Below are 13,662 nucleotides of genomic sequence, written 5' to 3' on the forward strand. Positions count from 1 at the left end.
AAAGGGTAGATTTCTAGCTATTGAGGGACCATTTTTATGAACATATAAATAATTATGACTTTATGAACTTTTTAATTATACTTAGTATCATTTTCGTGCACGTTTCAAAAACCCAATCAACCATGCATAAAAAACCACTGATATAGAGACAGAGTTCTCAAAAACACGCACGAAACTGATATGAAAAGTACATATAGGTACGAAATATTTTACAGTTAGGTGGATGAATTTTTTATTTAAATTGCATATGATATGCAAAAACAAGTAAAAAAAGAATTAGTTAGGTCGGGCCGAACTTTGAATACCCTCCACCATTTGCAACGAATTGAGAAAGTTTCAAAACAAAAAAAAAAAAAAAAACTTTTAAAAATTTTGTTCAAATCTTAAAAGTACCGAATATAGGCCCCCGTTATACTGGGGCCTATAAGAAGAAGTGGACCTGCATAGAACCTCCACAGCCAATTTTCTGTCACGGGCTGTACCCATTACGAAATTTGAAACAGTTCCTGTAAACAATGTCTCTAAGATCATAAAAATACCGAATATTGGGAGGTACAATAATATGGGGATATACCAAAACGTGGACTTATATAGCCCATTTCTAATACCAAATGTACTCCACACAATACACACATTTGAGTAAAATTTTATCAACCTACAGTCCACTGAAAATATACCAAAAGTACTAAAACCTACCGAATGTCTTAGCATTGGTATAGAGTGACGCAGTTCAGAATTTTTTATAGGCTTTTATGAATATAACATCGCACGAAAACGGAACAAAAATACTAAGGCACCTCCTTTTGTCTGTCCGGCTGGGTGGCTGCGCACGATAATTCAAAGAATACAGTAAATACAGGGTGAGATAAAAAAATTGCAACAAAGTTAAATACCATAATTTTTCCATTTTTTTAAACTTTATTGATTGAAAGCAAAATACATCGGAAATAGAATCAAATTTTAGAACATGTTTAGATTTGTTCGAATTGGTCACCTTTGGGACGAATTGTGGCCTTCAAACGGCCAACTGTCACATGCTGCCCGCATGTTGCTCTGCGGTATTTTGGCCCATTCCCGGCGAAACACTTGCTTGAGGTGACCAACACATTGGTATTTGCTTTCCAAAATACTCCAGACACAATAGTCCAACGGATTGGTATCCGGAGATTTTGGTAGCCATTGTGCGATGGAAATGAAGCGAGGAACCTCATTTGAAGCCATTCTTGGGTGGCTCGTGCTGAGTGCAATGTTGTGTACTGTTGGAATGTCCAAGGTCAGCGGCCAAAATTATTGCGTGCCCAAGGCTTTAATACACCCTCCAGAATATTTTCGCGATTATATTCGGCATTTATTCTGATGCCACGATCACGGAGAGCGACCATCGGCTGTTATGGCGCCCCCCACCATCGCCATGACCGGTGCTTGAGTTCTGGTGGCCAACCGAAGGTGCACATTTTCAGCTGATCTCTTTGGCAAGTAAACACCTTCATTTTATTTGCTTATAAACTGCTGGAAAACGAATGTTTTCTCATCGGAGAAAACCAAATTCGGCAGTTCTTTTGAGTCTATTTTCTTTCTGTTGAGGTGTAAGTTCTTGCACTTTTTGGAATTTCAGTGGTTTTACCCCGAGCTTATTTTGCAATATTTGCGTAATGGAATATTACGATAAGTTCAGCTCACGAACCATTTTTCGGCCACTGCGACGCGGGTATCGATCAAGCAGCTTCTCTACTTTTCCAACCATTTCTGCTGATGTTGCTGTTTTCTTCCGTTCACTTCTTGACGTCGGGCTATGCTACCAGTATTACGATAACGAGCGATGGTACGAGACACAAAAGATTTATTCACATTTAAATGCTGGAGTGCTCTAACGATAGCCACTTGTGGTTTTCCAGCCAAATATAAATAACTTTTTTTTTGAAAATTCTCACCAAAATATTTTTGTACGTTTGTAAACAATATAATGAGCTGTCACTGGAATGATTTTAACAGCTGTCAGACGAGTGGCGTAGAAATGTCCGCAGTCTGAAGTTAGTTGCAGTTTCTTTATCTCACCCTGTATATATCACCACTCCTTTTTTTCAAACTTTGTTTATTTAAATATTTCGCTTAACAAATATTTAGTATTTGATATTTGATTTATAAACCTATCCTAGTCACACAAAATGTGTGATAATCATAGTATCTAAAAATCCTGATTGTATATGCACGAAAATTACAGGAAGGTGCGGATGTGTTACGATTGGGATACAACAAGAGAGTAGAGCCAGTGCTAAAGGTTGCTAAAAAATACAAGGTATATACGAAGTTGGAGATGGAAAACTTAAGTGAATAAGTGTACGAAAATATGTTCCATTAGCTATCGGTGAGGGAAATATTATCAAAGATAAAAAAACAATCAGATGTTGATAGAAAGCGTATTTGTTGTTCCCAAAATCATACAATTGGAAACTTGAACCGATGCCATTGCATGGGTTTATTAAGATTATCTATATACTTATATGTCTCAATCAGTCCATACGTCTTATTACGCAGTGTATAAGTTTCCGAGTATATTATTAATCCGCCCCCTAATTAAATCTCAAACATCCAAATGATACCATTAGAATTTACATATCGGTCATAGTTTTAAACCAAATATCAGAAATTGTACACATGGTTTCCAGCTGATTTTGGTATTTCTAATACAATATTTGGCATTTGTGTTCCCCAAGACACATTTTCCAACAAAATTCATTGTCTTTTGTGCCCACTCCATCATCGAATTTTCGTCTACGGAAATTAAATTAAGTTTAATTTATTTTCAATTTAAGTTGAGTTATAATAGATTTTATTTTTTCCATCTTCTTATGCCACTAAACCGAAATAATTATTGTTTTGCATTGTAATCCTTATATTTACAAATCATTGAATGTAATAATAGGATTTTTTCTAACTATATATCTATGTATATAACATTTCAAGAGAAAAAGCGAAAAGCACAATTTCCTAATGACCCAAATACGAAACAAGTGGATCATTGAAATTGAAAAACTAAAACTATTTTCATCTAAACAAAAGTTTAATTAAAATTGTTATCCTTATTCTATAAAATGTTCTACAGAATTTTCGGTAAGAAAAAACATAGACCGGCCAGTAACAATAGTTCAACCGGCATTATACTTGTAGAAATTTTACGCAAAAACAAATTCCTCAAATACACAGGCATACAAACACACATTTTACGTTTAACAAATAATATACCAGCATCAAAACTATGAGCAAAGACTCTCTCATCCGAAAAAAAACAGAATCACACACACATACAAACACAAATCCAACTTTTAAATGGCAAGATAAGGTTTGTAGGAAAATCACACCACTGGGCATATTGTACTCAAATGGAAATCCCTCTCATATCTTTTCTACTGACACATGCATGTTCGTCGGAAAATCCTTAAAAACCAAGGGGTTTAATTTTTTTATCTGATGCCAAGGAAAAAATGTTTCATCATACTTGTTAAACTTTAAGCTTGCTTCTGGCTGGCCTCTTAAGCTATATGGTGGCATAAAGACCATGTGTGATGGACAGAAATGTATTTTTTATGCAGACTAAAAAAAAATGCTATGTATGGGTGATGAAAGGACTGATATTTTTTGCTCAATAAAACAAAAACAAGAAGGAAAACCTCGTAATAAGCTGACGGCTGGAATTTCTTATTACCCGCACTACGAAAATAATTTTGAAGTTTAACAATACAACCAAGTGACCTTTAGTTTAATTCGAGGATTAGGTAGTGCTGAAAAAAAATAAAAGTTTAATTTTAAAAAGTGGAAATCGAAAGTTTTTTTACGTAGTGTGCCAAACTTTGTGTAGAGAGATTTGAAATTATAATTTAGAAAAATGAAGCAATTTGACTCTGGATGCGGCTTGACTCATTTATTGCCATCCGTCTGATTTAAACCTCTTAAGAACTTTCGAATCTCGAAACGGAGTTGTGGAATATCATTTTAAAACCAAATCTTTACATATTGGAAATAATATTCATAATCTTCATTGTTAATGGTATCCTTATTATTAACATGACTCTGCCAATCACGTTATGCCAATTTTTTTTCCGAAACAGAAGTTTGTATGTGAATGTATTTCAAAGCATGAAAGCACGTGTGTAAATATAGTTAGACAATGCACAGTGGTCTGGGAAGGTGCGACAAAGATGATTCTATACAACCAATCGATCTGATTTTTTAGAGTAGCTTTATAATGACAAAAAAACGTTTAGGAAAAGTCTACATATAACGGTACCCTCCGATTTAGAGAATTTCCAGGATTTTAATTACATTTTCAATTGAAATTGTCTGAATGTGGGCATCTGGTGATCTTAATATATGCCTGATGTCCTTGCAAAATTATGTTAATATGGGTCCACAACTTAACGTAGCTCCTATAGAACCCTACTCCGGATTTTAGTTTTTTGCAGGGTTTTACCATGTGTTTTCAATAAATTTTGTCGAAATTTTACATTACTGTTTGTGTCAAAAATTGTCAACATTGAACAGGTTTCTGATTTAGCTCCCATAGAACCCTACCCACGATTGGAAGGATTTTCAAGATTTTGATAAAAATTATCAACAGATGTTGATGTTATTTGCCATTTTGGATTCTAAATACAATATATACCTTCTTGATAACAATTGTGAAAAATATTTCACTCTTTGGTATATCTCCTATATAAAATTACCGCCATATCTGCAGTATTTTAAAGGTTAAAGTGGCATTTTGAAACTCGAGTAGGATCCACACATACTGCGAAAAAATACAAAAAAAAGGAGAACTCTAAGAGTTTATTTTTAATGCAGATTGAGCGAAAATATGAATATGTCTTGAGTAAAAATATCAATAGGACTATTAAGAGGAGAGTATTATATATATAGGTCCACAGTATCGTATAACCCCGATATTCGACATTTCGATGATTTTAACCACATTTTTCAATGAAATTGTTTCGAATTTCTAGTTCGTGATGGGTACTATAACCTATGACGGAATATTGTCTATATAGGTCCACATCTTTGTATACCCCCCGTGCAACGGGGTATAATTTACTGATAATGGTGGAGGGATGGTCCGGCCGAACTTATCAGTTTTTTACTTGTTTTATTTACATTTAAAACAATTATTTATTCCTGACGAATTCCTACTTAACTAATGCCAATCTTTGCATTTCTATTTGATATTGAATTCCTTCGCTTTCTTTAATTGCCGTCGAATCTGAGATATTGAACTAGATATCTCTTTTAAAGGATCTAGATTATGCAACTCTGGGAATTCAAAATAATACCAAAACAGGAATATTGTTTTTTTAACTTACCAGTATTGGCAACTTCACAGGGCAAGACAATGGTATCACCAGCAACAAATTTAAATGTTTCAGAGCGGGATATAAACATGGGTTCATGTTTGGGCATCATACTTGTGGCGCTGACAACTGTAAATACAAGAATAAAAATATATGTTATTTTTATTAAAAAGTATATAAAATAAAAAAAAAATTCGAATTTAGATATAGAATTTTTTAGAATTGCACTCGACTGCACAAGACAAGTAGATCTTACCAACTATGAACCTTATGTGAATGGGTTTTCACAATTTTGGGAACTATATCCAACTCTGAATCGACTTTCAACAAATTTGACGAAGACTTTTGCACCTCTAGTACAAATTAACATAGCCATATAGTGCATGATATGACTTCGATAAGAATTGTATTAAAATATATTTATTGGAGCAATAGATACAATGGATCTAGTTTCACCAAATGGAAAAATTCGGTTGAATATGAAAATGTGATCCAATTTGGACTGACATTACATATATTGTGAACAATAACCGTAAAATCGGATGAAGGTGTATTTCGAATCTATAAAAAATCTGAAAAGATCTCATTAAAAATTGGCAGAGGTGTTCTCGAGCTATATTTGATGTCCGGTATCAAATCACATTGTTGTAGAGCGCTTATTACGAAAGTGAGGGATTTAAGCAACAAATCGGATGAAACATATACAGGGAGAGATAAAAACAAGTAAGCAAAGGCTATGGTCGTGCGGAGCCCCTTTATGTCCCAAACCATTTTGGAAGATTTCGCTTTTGAAATTATGTTACGGAGCACTGCCCATATATTACCCTTCGCATTTTGACCAGGAACACATACCCAATATTTACGCACTGATACCCTACAACACTTCAATATGTTAGAAGCCCCTTTATGTCCTAAACCATTTTGGAAGATTTCGCTTTTGAAATTGTGTTACGGAGCACTGCCCATATATTACCCTTAGCATTTTGACTAGGGACACTTACCCAATATTTACGCACTTCATCGTGCTGTTAGTTGTTGTGGTCCAATTTTAAGCTAAATATAATCCAATGGTCATCCAAAATGCTAGACTTCTTCCCTGTCCTTAACTATCTTCTCAGACGTGTTTATTGGCTTCAATTTTTGATCAGGAAATGTTTTCTATTTTTGGTTCATTTGAACCCATAAATATTTTGCATCATCTCCAAAAGTAAGAGTCCTATCTGTATTCCAAATGTACACTCATCTATATGATTTCCTTGTCTACGATATTTGGCTATATTCGTCAACGAAATCAGCATAAAAAAGCCAGAAGTTCGCATTTTGTGTACTTCGGATATCGCCTGTAAGTAATGTTGGTATTTTTTCACACAAAAATAGTGGTCCATTCCCCCCGCTGTCCTAAACTCTAACTTTATGCGAGATTTCGTGTCCTTTGGTTTCTATTTATGACCTTTATAACGGCTGCAAAATCAGCAACATTTTTAGTTGTTGGTTCATTTCAACCCCTAAATATATTGCGGGCATCTTTGAAAACAATAGACCTAGCCCTTCCGAGCCTAACTCTACCCTCGTAAAAATTTTCGTGATCGGACGATAATTGCAATCTGTATATAATAATAACCCCAACCTGTGTTGAAAAGTAAAAAAAAAATACGAAATATACACTTCAATATTATAAGTCACATTGAAAAAATCGCATGCGATAAAAAATATGAAAAAATGAAAAAAAAAATGTCACATAATACTACAAAATCTATATTAACATCATTATTGGCATCTTTTTATGCGATTTTTTAGATTTTATACTTTTATGCCAATAGGGCATTCCGAATTGACAGAATCCATCCCCTTCCTTTGTGTATATGTATTGTATAAATATCGCTATATATATCCGATATATTTACCTTTGCCTTCTACGTAACAGTCAGGATTGACCTGTCCGTCTACTTGTCGGACGGGACTAAAAATATTCGCGGTTTAATGGAAAATTTGACTTTTATTTAACACAAATGTTATAGTCTATTTCACCCACTTAATATTACCTGATGACCATTAAAATTGGAAGGCTTCTGACCAGCCTTAAGCTCTAGCCCCTTGCTAATTTCGATTTGTCCATAATTGCGACCTGTAGAGCAACTGCAAAATCAGGATTTTTTCAGTTTTTGGTCCATTTCGACCCCTAAATATTATGCGATCATTTCCAAAAGAAGTAGCGTTCTATTCTGACCTTAACCCCACCCCCATACTAAATTTCGTGAAGATCAGGCCATAATTGCGACCTGCAGAGTGATTACAAATTAATATGGACAGACGGACGGACGGACATACATAGCTAGATCGACTCAGCTCGGCGAGATAGGAAGATCCATATTTCCTATGTGGGAAACGAATATTTCGAGGTGTTACATAATTTTTGGCCCAATCAAACTTATAATACCCCCAACACATAGTGTTGTAGGGTATAAAAAGCAACAAAGTCAAAAGCCCTTTTTTTAAATTTTATTGAATGAAAGCAAAAAATGTCGGAAATAGCATAATAATTTAGACAAAGCTTACATTTGTTTGAATTGGTTACCGTTGGCACGAATTAGGGCTTTCAAATAGCTAATGAAAGCGTCACACGCTGCCCGAATGTTACTCTGCAGTATTTCGGTCCATTCCCGGCGAAGGGATTGCTTGAGATGATCGACACTCGCGAGCTCACGAACCATTTTTCGGCCACTGCGACGCGGGTTTCAATCAAGTCGCTTCATCACTTTTCGAACCATTTCTGCTGATGTTGCTGTTTTCTTCCGTCCACTTCCTTGACGTCGGGCTACGCTACCAGTATGACGGTAACGAGCGATGGTACGAGACACAAAAGATTTATTCACATTTAAATGCTGGAGTGCTCTAACGATAGCCACTTGTGGTTTTATAGCCAAATATAAGGAAATCACATTATCACGCTTGAATTCCATCACGAATAACAATTTTTCTGGAAAATTCTCACCAAAATGCTTTTGTACGCTTGTAAACAATATAATGAGCTATCACAACAATTAGCACGAAATCGGTTGAACATATATATGGCAGCTATATCTAAATTTGAACCGATTCTCACCAATTTAAACAGGGATTGTCCTTAGGCCAAACAAATATTGTTTGGAAAATTTCATCTCAGTCGAATAATAAATGTGACCCGCATTTTGTTCACAAAAATACATGGACAGACGGACAAACAGTCACACTGACATGCATAAATCGACTCAGAAAGTTGGTACTTGGAGTTTGCAATTGTTTCACCTCCTCTCACAGCTCCTTTAGCTCATTTTGAAACATATATAAATAACATAATTCTATTTTTCCTTTTGCGTATGGAAAGTATGCCCCAAGTAGGCGCAATTAAGTCGCCTATAAGACTTTGTAATTATTAATGTTAATTAATTAATTAATTAAAATTGTGATAAATAATAATATTACAAATCTTTTTCTATTTGTTGGGATTTCAATTGGTTACATTTTTTAAATTGAAATTTTAAACAAACAACGAAAAATGTAATATATGTTGATGAAATATTTAATTTCAATCCATTCAAAAGATATTTTCTTTGAGGTAGACAAACATACAGTAATTTTGATCTAACAGAATTATATTCGTATGTGTACATTAATACGCAGTAGAAGAAATATATTTATACAAATATGGTTTATCTTGTATATTGTTTGCAAACAGACTTTCACATCGTCTACGAAATATAATTATATACACAACAAATACAAATACTAGATGTATATGAAATAAATATGTGTATTGCCTATTGGCAAAATAATTTAAATTCATATTATTATTACGTTATAATTATTATTTCTGTTAAATTTAAATTTAATCCTTATAGAACTATGGGCAACATAAGAGATTATATCAAAAATTAAAATGAAATGTTATCTCTTGATGTTAACCGAATACAAGTTGATTTGAAACAGTGAGAATCTTTAAGGGTAAATGTGGCAACATATTTCAAATTTTGGCATCGCATTGTCTTTGAAGGAAAAACATTTTGAGAAGGTCTTTTAATCTGCAAAAACTTATTTCTTTACCTCTAGTGGTCCAAAATTAATAATAGGGCGAGCATTTAAAGGATTAATGCATTGTCCATCAATCCATAGAATATATCAAACAAATGCAAGAAACTTCCAAATATCCTTCCAACAAATTCAACTCGTTTGTAAATTTAGATAAAACTTGATACATCATGTTCATATCATGATAATAATTTGATTAATACGAGAGTACAATGACCGACGTATTGACACAAAACCACAAGAATAAACGCACACAACTGCTGGCACATACAAACATCAAATAAACAAAGTATTTAATTTGAAAAATTAATGAACTATGTTGTGCTAATTCAAATCGATTTAATGAAATTATTCTAATATTTTGAAATTCTTTTGTATTTGTTCTCTGGACATTTATTGTTTACAATTTTGGCCACTTAAGACATAACATCAAATAAACGAGAAGGCAATTTGCAAATAAAAATAATACAAAATATATACATGTATTTGTCTATGAATGGCAAAGAAATAGGGCATTTTTTGTGGTTTTCACAAATAGTCGTATTTTTCAAACATTTAAATTTTTGGTCGAGACCTCATTATTAAATTTCCCACAATAAGTTTCTTTGATAAACGTGTGGTTGGTGCTCATAATAACTCTTGAATGGAGAATCCAATTTAGACGATAACAAGTTGAAAAGCAGTAACGAACTTTGAGTACCCTCGAACATTTGGAACGAATTTGGAAATTATCAAAAAATAAAATCCGTAAAAAATTTTGTTAAAATCTTAAAAAAAACCCAAATATAGATGTAATATTGGAGTCTATATGACATGGACCTACATAGGCATTGTTTGTCATAAGCCATTACCATATTCAAAGTTGAAACTTGAAATAAACGTTAAATAATGTAGCTAATATCACCAAAATACGTATATAGGGAGCTACAGTTATATCGAAGCTATACGAAGACCTGGACTTGTATAGACAATTTTCTGTCACATGTTGTAGTATCCATAATGAACTTCAAATACAACATCTCAAACAATTGCGTTGAATATTTTTTCTTAAAATCGTCAAAATACCGAATATAGAGAGGTACTGATATATGGGGCCTATACGAAGTCCAGGACCTGCATAGACAATTTTCTGTCACAGACTGTAGTTCCCATTGCGAACTCTTATTTAAAACTACTCCGGTGAATAATGACGCTAAAATCATCCAAAATAGCGAAAATTGAGAGGTACCGTTATATGGGGGCTATACGAAGACGTGGACCTGCACAGACAATTTTCTGTGATAGGTTGTAGTATCCGTTACGAACTTTAAATACAAAATTTGAAACATTTCCGGTGAATAATGTCGTTAAAATCATCAAAATACCGACTATAGGGAGGTATCGTTATATGGGGGCTATATGAAAACGTGGACCTACATGGCCCATTTACAAACTTAACCTGCCTACTGGCAAAATAAACATTTGTGCAAAATTTAAGCCTTCTATCTTAATTTGTTCGAAAGATAGTGTGATTACAACAGACAGGCAGACTGACACCGCTAAATCGACTTTCAATTCCGTTGAAAAATGTGGCTAACATCATCAAAATACCGAATATCGGAGGGTACTGTTATATGTGGACTATATGATATCGTGAACCTATATAGATAATTCTCTTTCAATGAATAAAGTACTCACAAGGAACTCGTTGTACGGATTTTAAGACCATTCCATTGGAAAATGTGGCTAAAATCATCAAAATCCCTAATATCGGGGGATACCGTTATATGGGGTTTATACGATATTTTGGACCGGTATAGACAATTCCCTTTTAGGGGTAAAGTGCTCACAAGGAACCCCTTGTGTAGAATTTTAGACAATTCCGTCGAAAATGCGGCTAAAATCATCGAAATATCGAATATCGGGAGGTACCGTTAATGGGGGATATACGATATCGTTAAAAAAGGAATGACAAAGTTAATGTACCCTAAATGATGGAGGGTATAATACAAATGAATCAAGTTCAAATCGTATCACTTTTTCCAATACACCTCCGGAACATGTTATAATTTTGAAGAATAACAAGTAAAAAAGCAGTAAGTTCGGTCGGGACGAACTTTGAATACCCTCCACTATTTGGAACAATTTAGGACATTTACCCCCTGAAAGGAAATTGGACCTATATAGACAATTTCCTTTTAGGGGGTGAATTGTTCACAAAGAACTACTTGAATAGAATTTCAGACAATTCCGTTGAAAATGTGGATTAAATCATCAAAATACCGAATATCGGGAGGTACCGTTATGAAAACGTGGACCTACATGGCCCATTTACGAACTTAGCCTGCCTACTGTCAAAATAAACATGTGTGCAAAATTTTAGCCTTCTATCTCAATTCGTTCGAAATATAGCGTGATTACAACAGACAGACGGACATGGCTAAATCGTCTTAGAATTTTACGCTAATCAAGAATATATATACTTTGTTAGGTCTAAGATCATTATTTCGATGAGTTACAAACGGAATGACAAAATGAATATACCCTCCATAGTATGGTGGAGGGTATAAAAATACTAAATTCAGCCGATACCCTCCACCATCTATATTTTAATTTTTTATTTAAAGACTCAAATACCGCTGAACAAATTTTCCTGAAAATTTTCCAGAATTTACCAAATTATATTGAAATCAATGGATGTTTGGAGTTAGCTCCCATATATATTTTCGGTCGATTTCGTGCTTTTGATGGACCAACCACGACATGTATGTCCGATTCCAATGAAATGCGGAATGAGTAACGGAATTTGGTAAAAAAAATGAGTTTGCCAAATTATTTTGAAATTGGTTGAGGTTTGGATATAGCTCCTATATATATTTTCGGCCGATTTCAGGTATTTATTACACCAAACACGATATGTATCTCCAATTTAAATTTCATTTGGAATCTATAACTGAATTTGGTACAAAAATTTTTTTGCCCAGGTATATTGCAATTGCTTCGGATTTGAATATAGTTCCCGTATATATTTTCGGCCGAATTCACCTATTTTATGCACCAAACACGATATGTATCACCAGTTTCAATGTCCTACAAAAATGTGTCTAATAAAGTTCAATAAAACGATATATGTTTGTTTTGATTGTCCTTCTTCACATTCACCTGTTCGGACACTAATTTCACAATTTGAACATTATTATTTTTATACCTTCCACCGTTTCAGAATCCCAATTACCTGTAACGGTAGAAGGTATAAAAATAATAACATTCAAATTGTGAAATTTGTGGCCGAACAGGTGAATGTGAAGAAAGGCAATCACAAGAAACAAATATCGTTTTATTGAACCTTATTAGACACATTTTTGTAGGACATTGAAACTGGAGATACATATCGTGTTTGGTGCATAAAATGCCGTAGAAAATGCTGCTAAAATCATAAAAATACCGAATATAGGGAGCTACTGTTATATCGGAGCCTATACGAAGACATGTACCTGTATATGCAAATCTTGTCATACGTCATTACGATATTTAAAAACGAAAGTTGAAACAATCCTGGTACATACTGTCGCTAAAACTCAAAATACAGAATATAGGGAGGTACCGTTATATGGTCGTTATGCGAGGACCTAGACCTGCTTATGCCATTTTCTGTCATAGTTGAACGAAAGTTGAAACAATCCTGGTACTTACTGTCGCTAAAACTCAAAATACAGAATATAGGGAGGTACCGTTATATGGTCGTTATGCGAGGACCTAGACCTGCTTATGCCATTTTCTGTCATAGACTGTAGTAACCATTTGGAACTTCAAATATGAAATATTGAACAAATCCAGTGTTACTGGTTTTTAATGATGCTTTAAATATATTTAACTCAATTATTAAATCTACAACATTCTATTATTTTGTAATTGAAATTTCTATTATAATTTCCTATTCCAAGAAAATTATTTCTTTTTCCACATTACAATTCATACATAGATCTCTAATGAAATTTAGAAAATTATAAAATTTACATATTGCTTTGGTTAAACTAATTAAAATGCTCTTGTGTGCAAACTGTTTGTATGTAATATTGTGGTTGAAATCTTACAGAAACGTGACCAAATGCATAGCCATGTCGTTTGCAATATACGTACATACCTTCTTTTGTAAATTTTCGAATTGCTAATGTTATTATTTTGGTAAATTTGATAATAGGCAATAAATATAAACATAAGCAATCTAAAATGATTTAGATTTCTTTATGTATATATCTATATGTATGTATTGGCTGCA

General features: G+C 33.7%; 1 protein-coding gene across 1 annotated transcript in view; it reads right to left on the reverse strand.

The window, feature by feature from the left end:
- The window catches only part of LOC101890096 (protein sidekick-2), a 397,983-nt gene that overhangs the window by 154,999 nt on the left and 229,322 nt on the right, over positions 1-13,662 (reverse strand). The window contains exon 2 of the mRNA XM_059126712.1: positions 5,352-5,468. Within this exon, the coding sequence (XP_058982695.1) occupies positions 5,352-5,468 (117 nt within the window). The remainder of the gene's footprint in view (positions 1-5,351; positions 5,469-13,662) is intronic.

Source organism: Musca domestica, unplaced genomic scaffold (assembly GCF_030504385.1).
Source record: "Musca domestica strain aabys unplaced genomic scaffold, Musca_domestica.polishedcontigs.V.1.1 4, whole genome shotgun sequence".
Classification (NCBI taxonomy): domain Eukaryota; kingdom Metazoa; phylum Arthropoda; class Insecta; order Diptera; family Muscidae; genus Musca; species Musca domestica.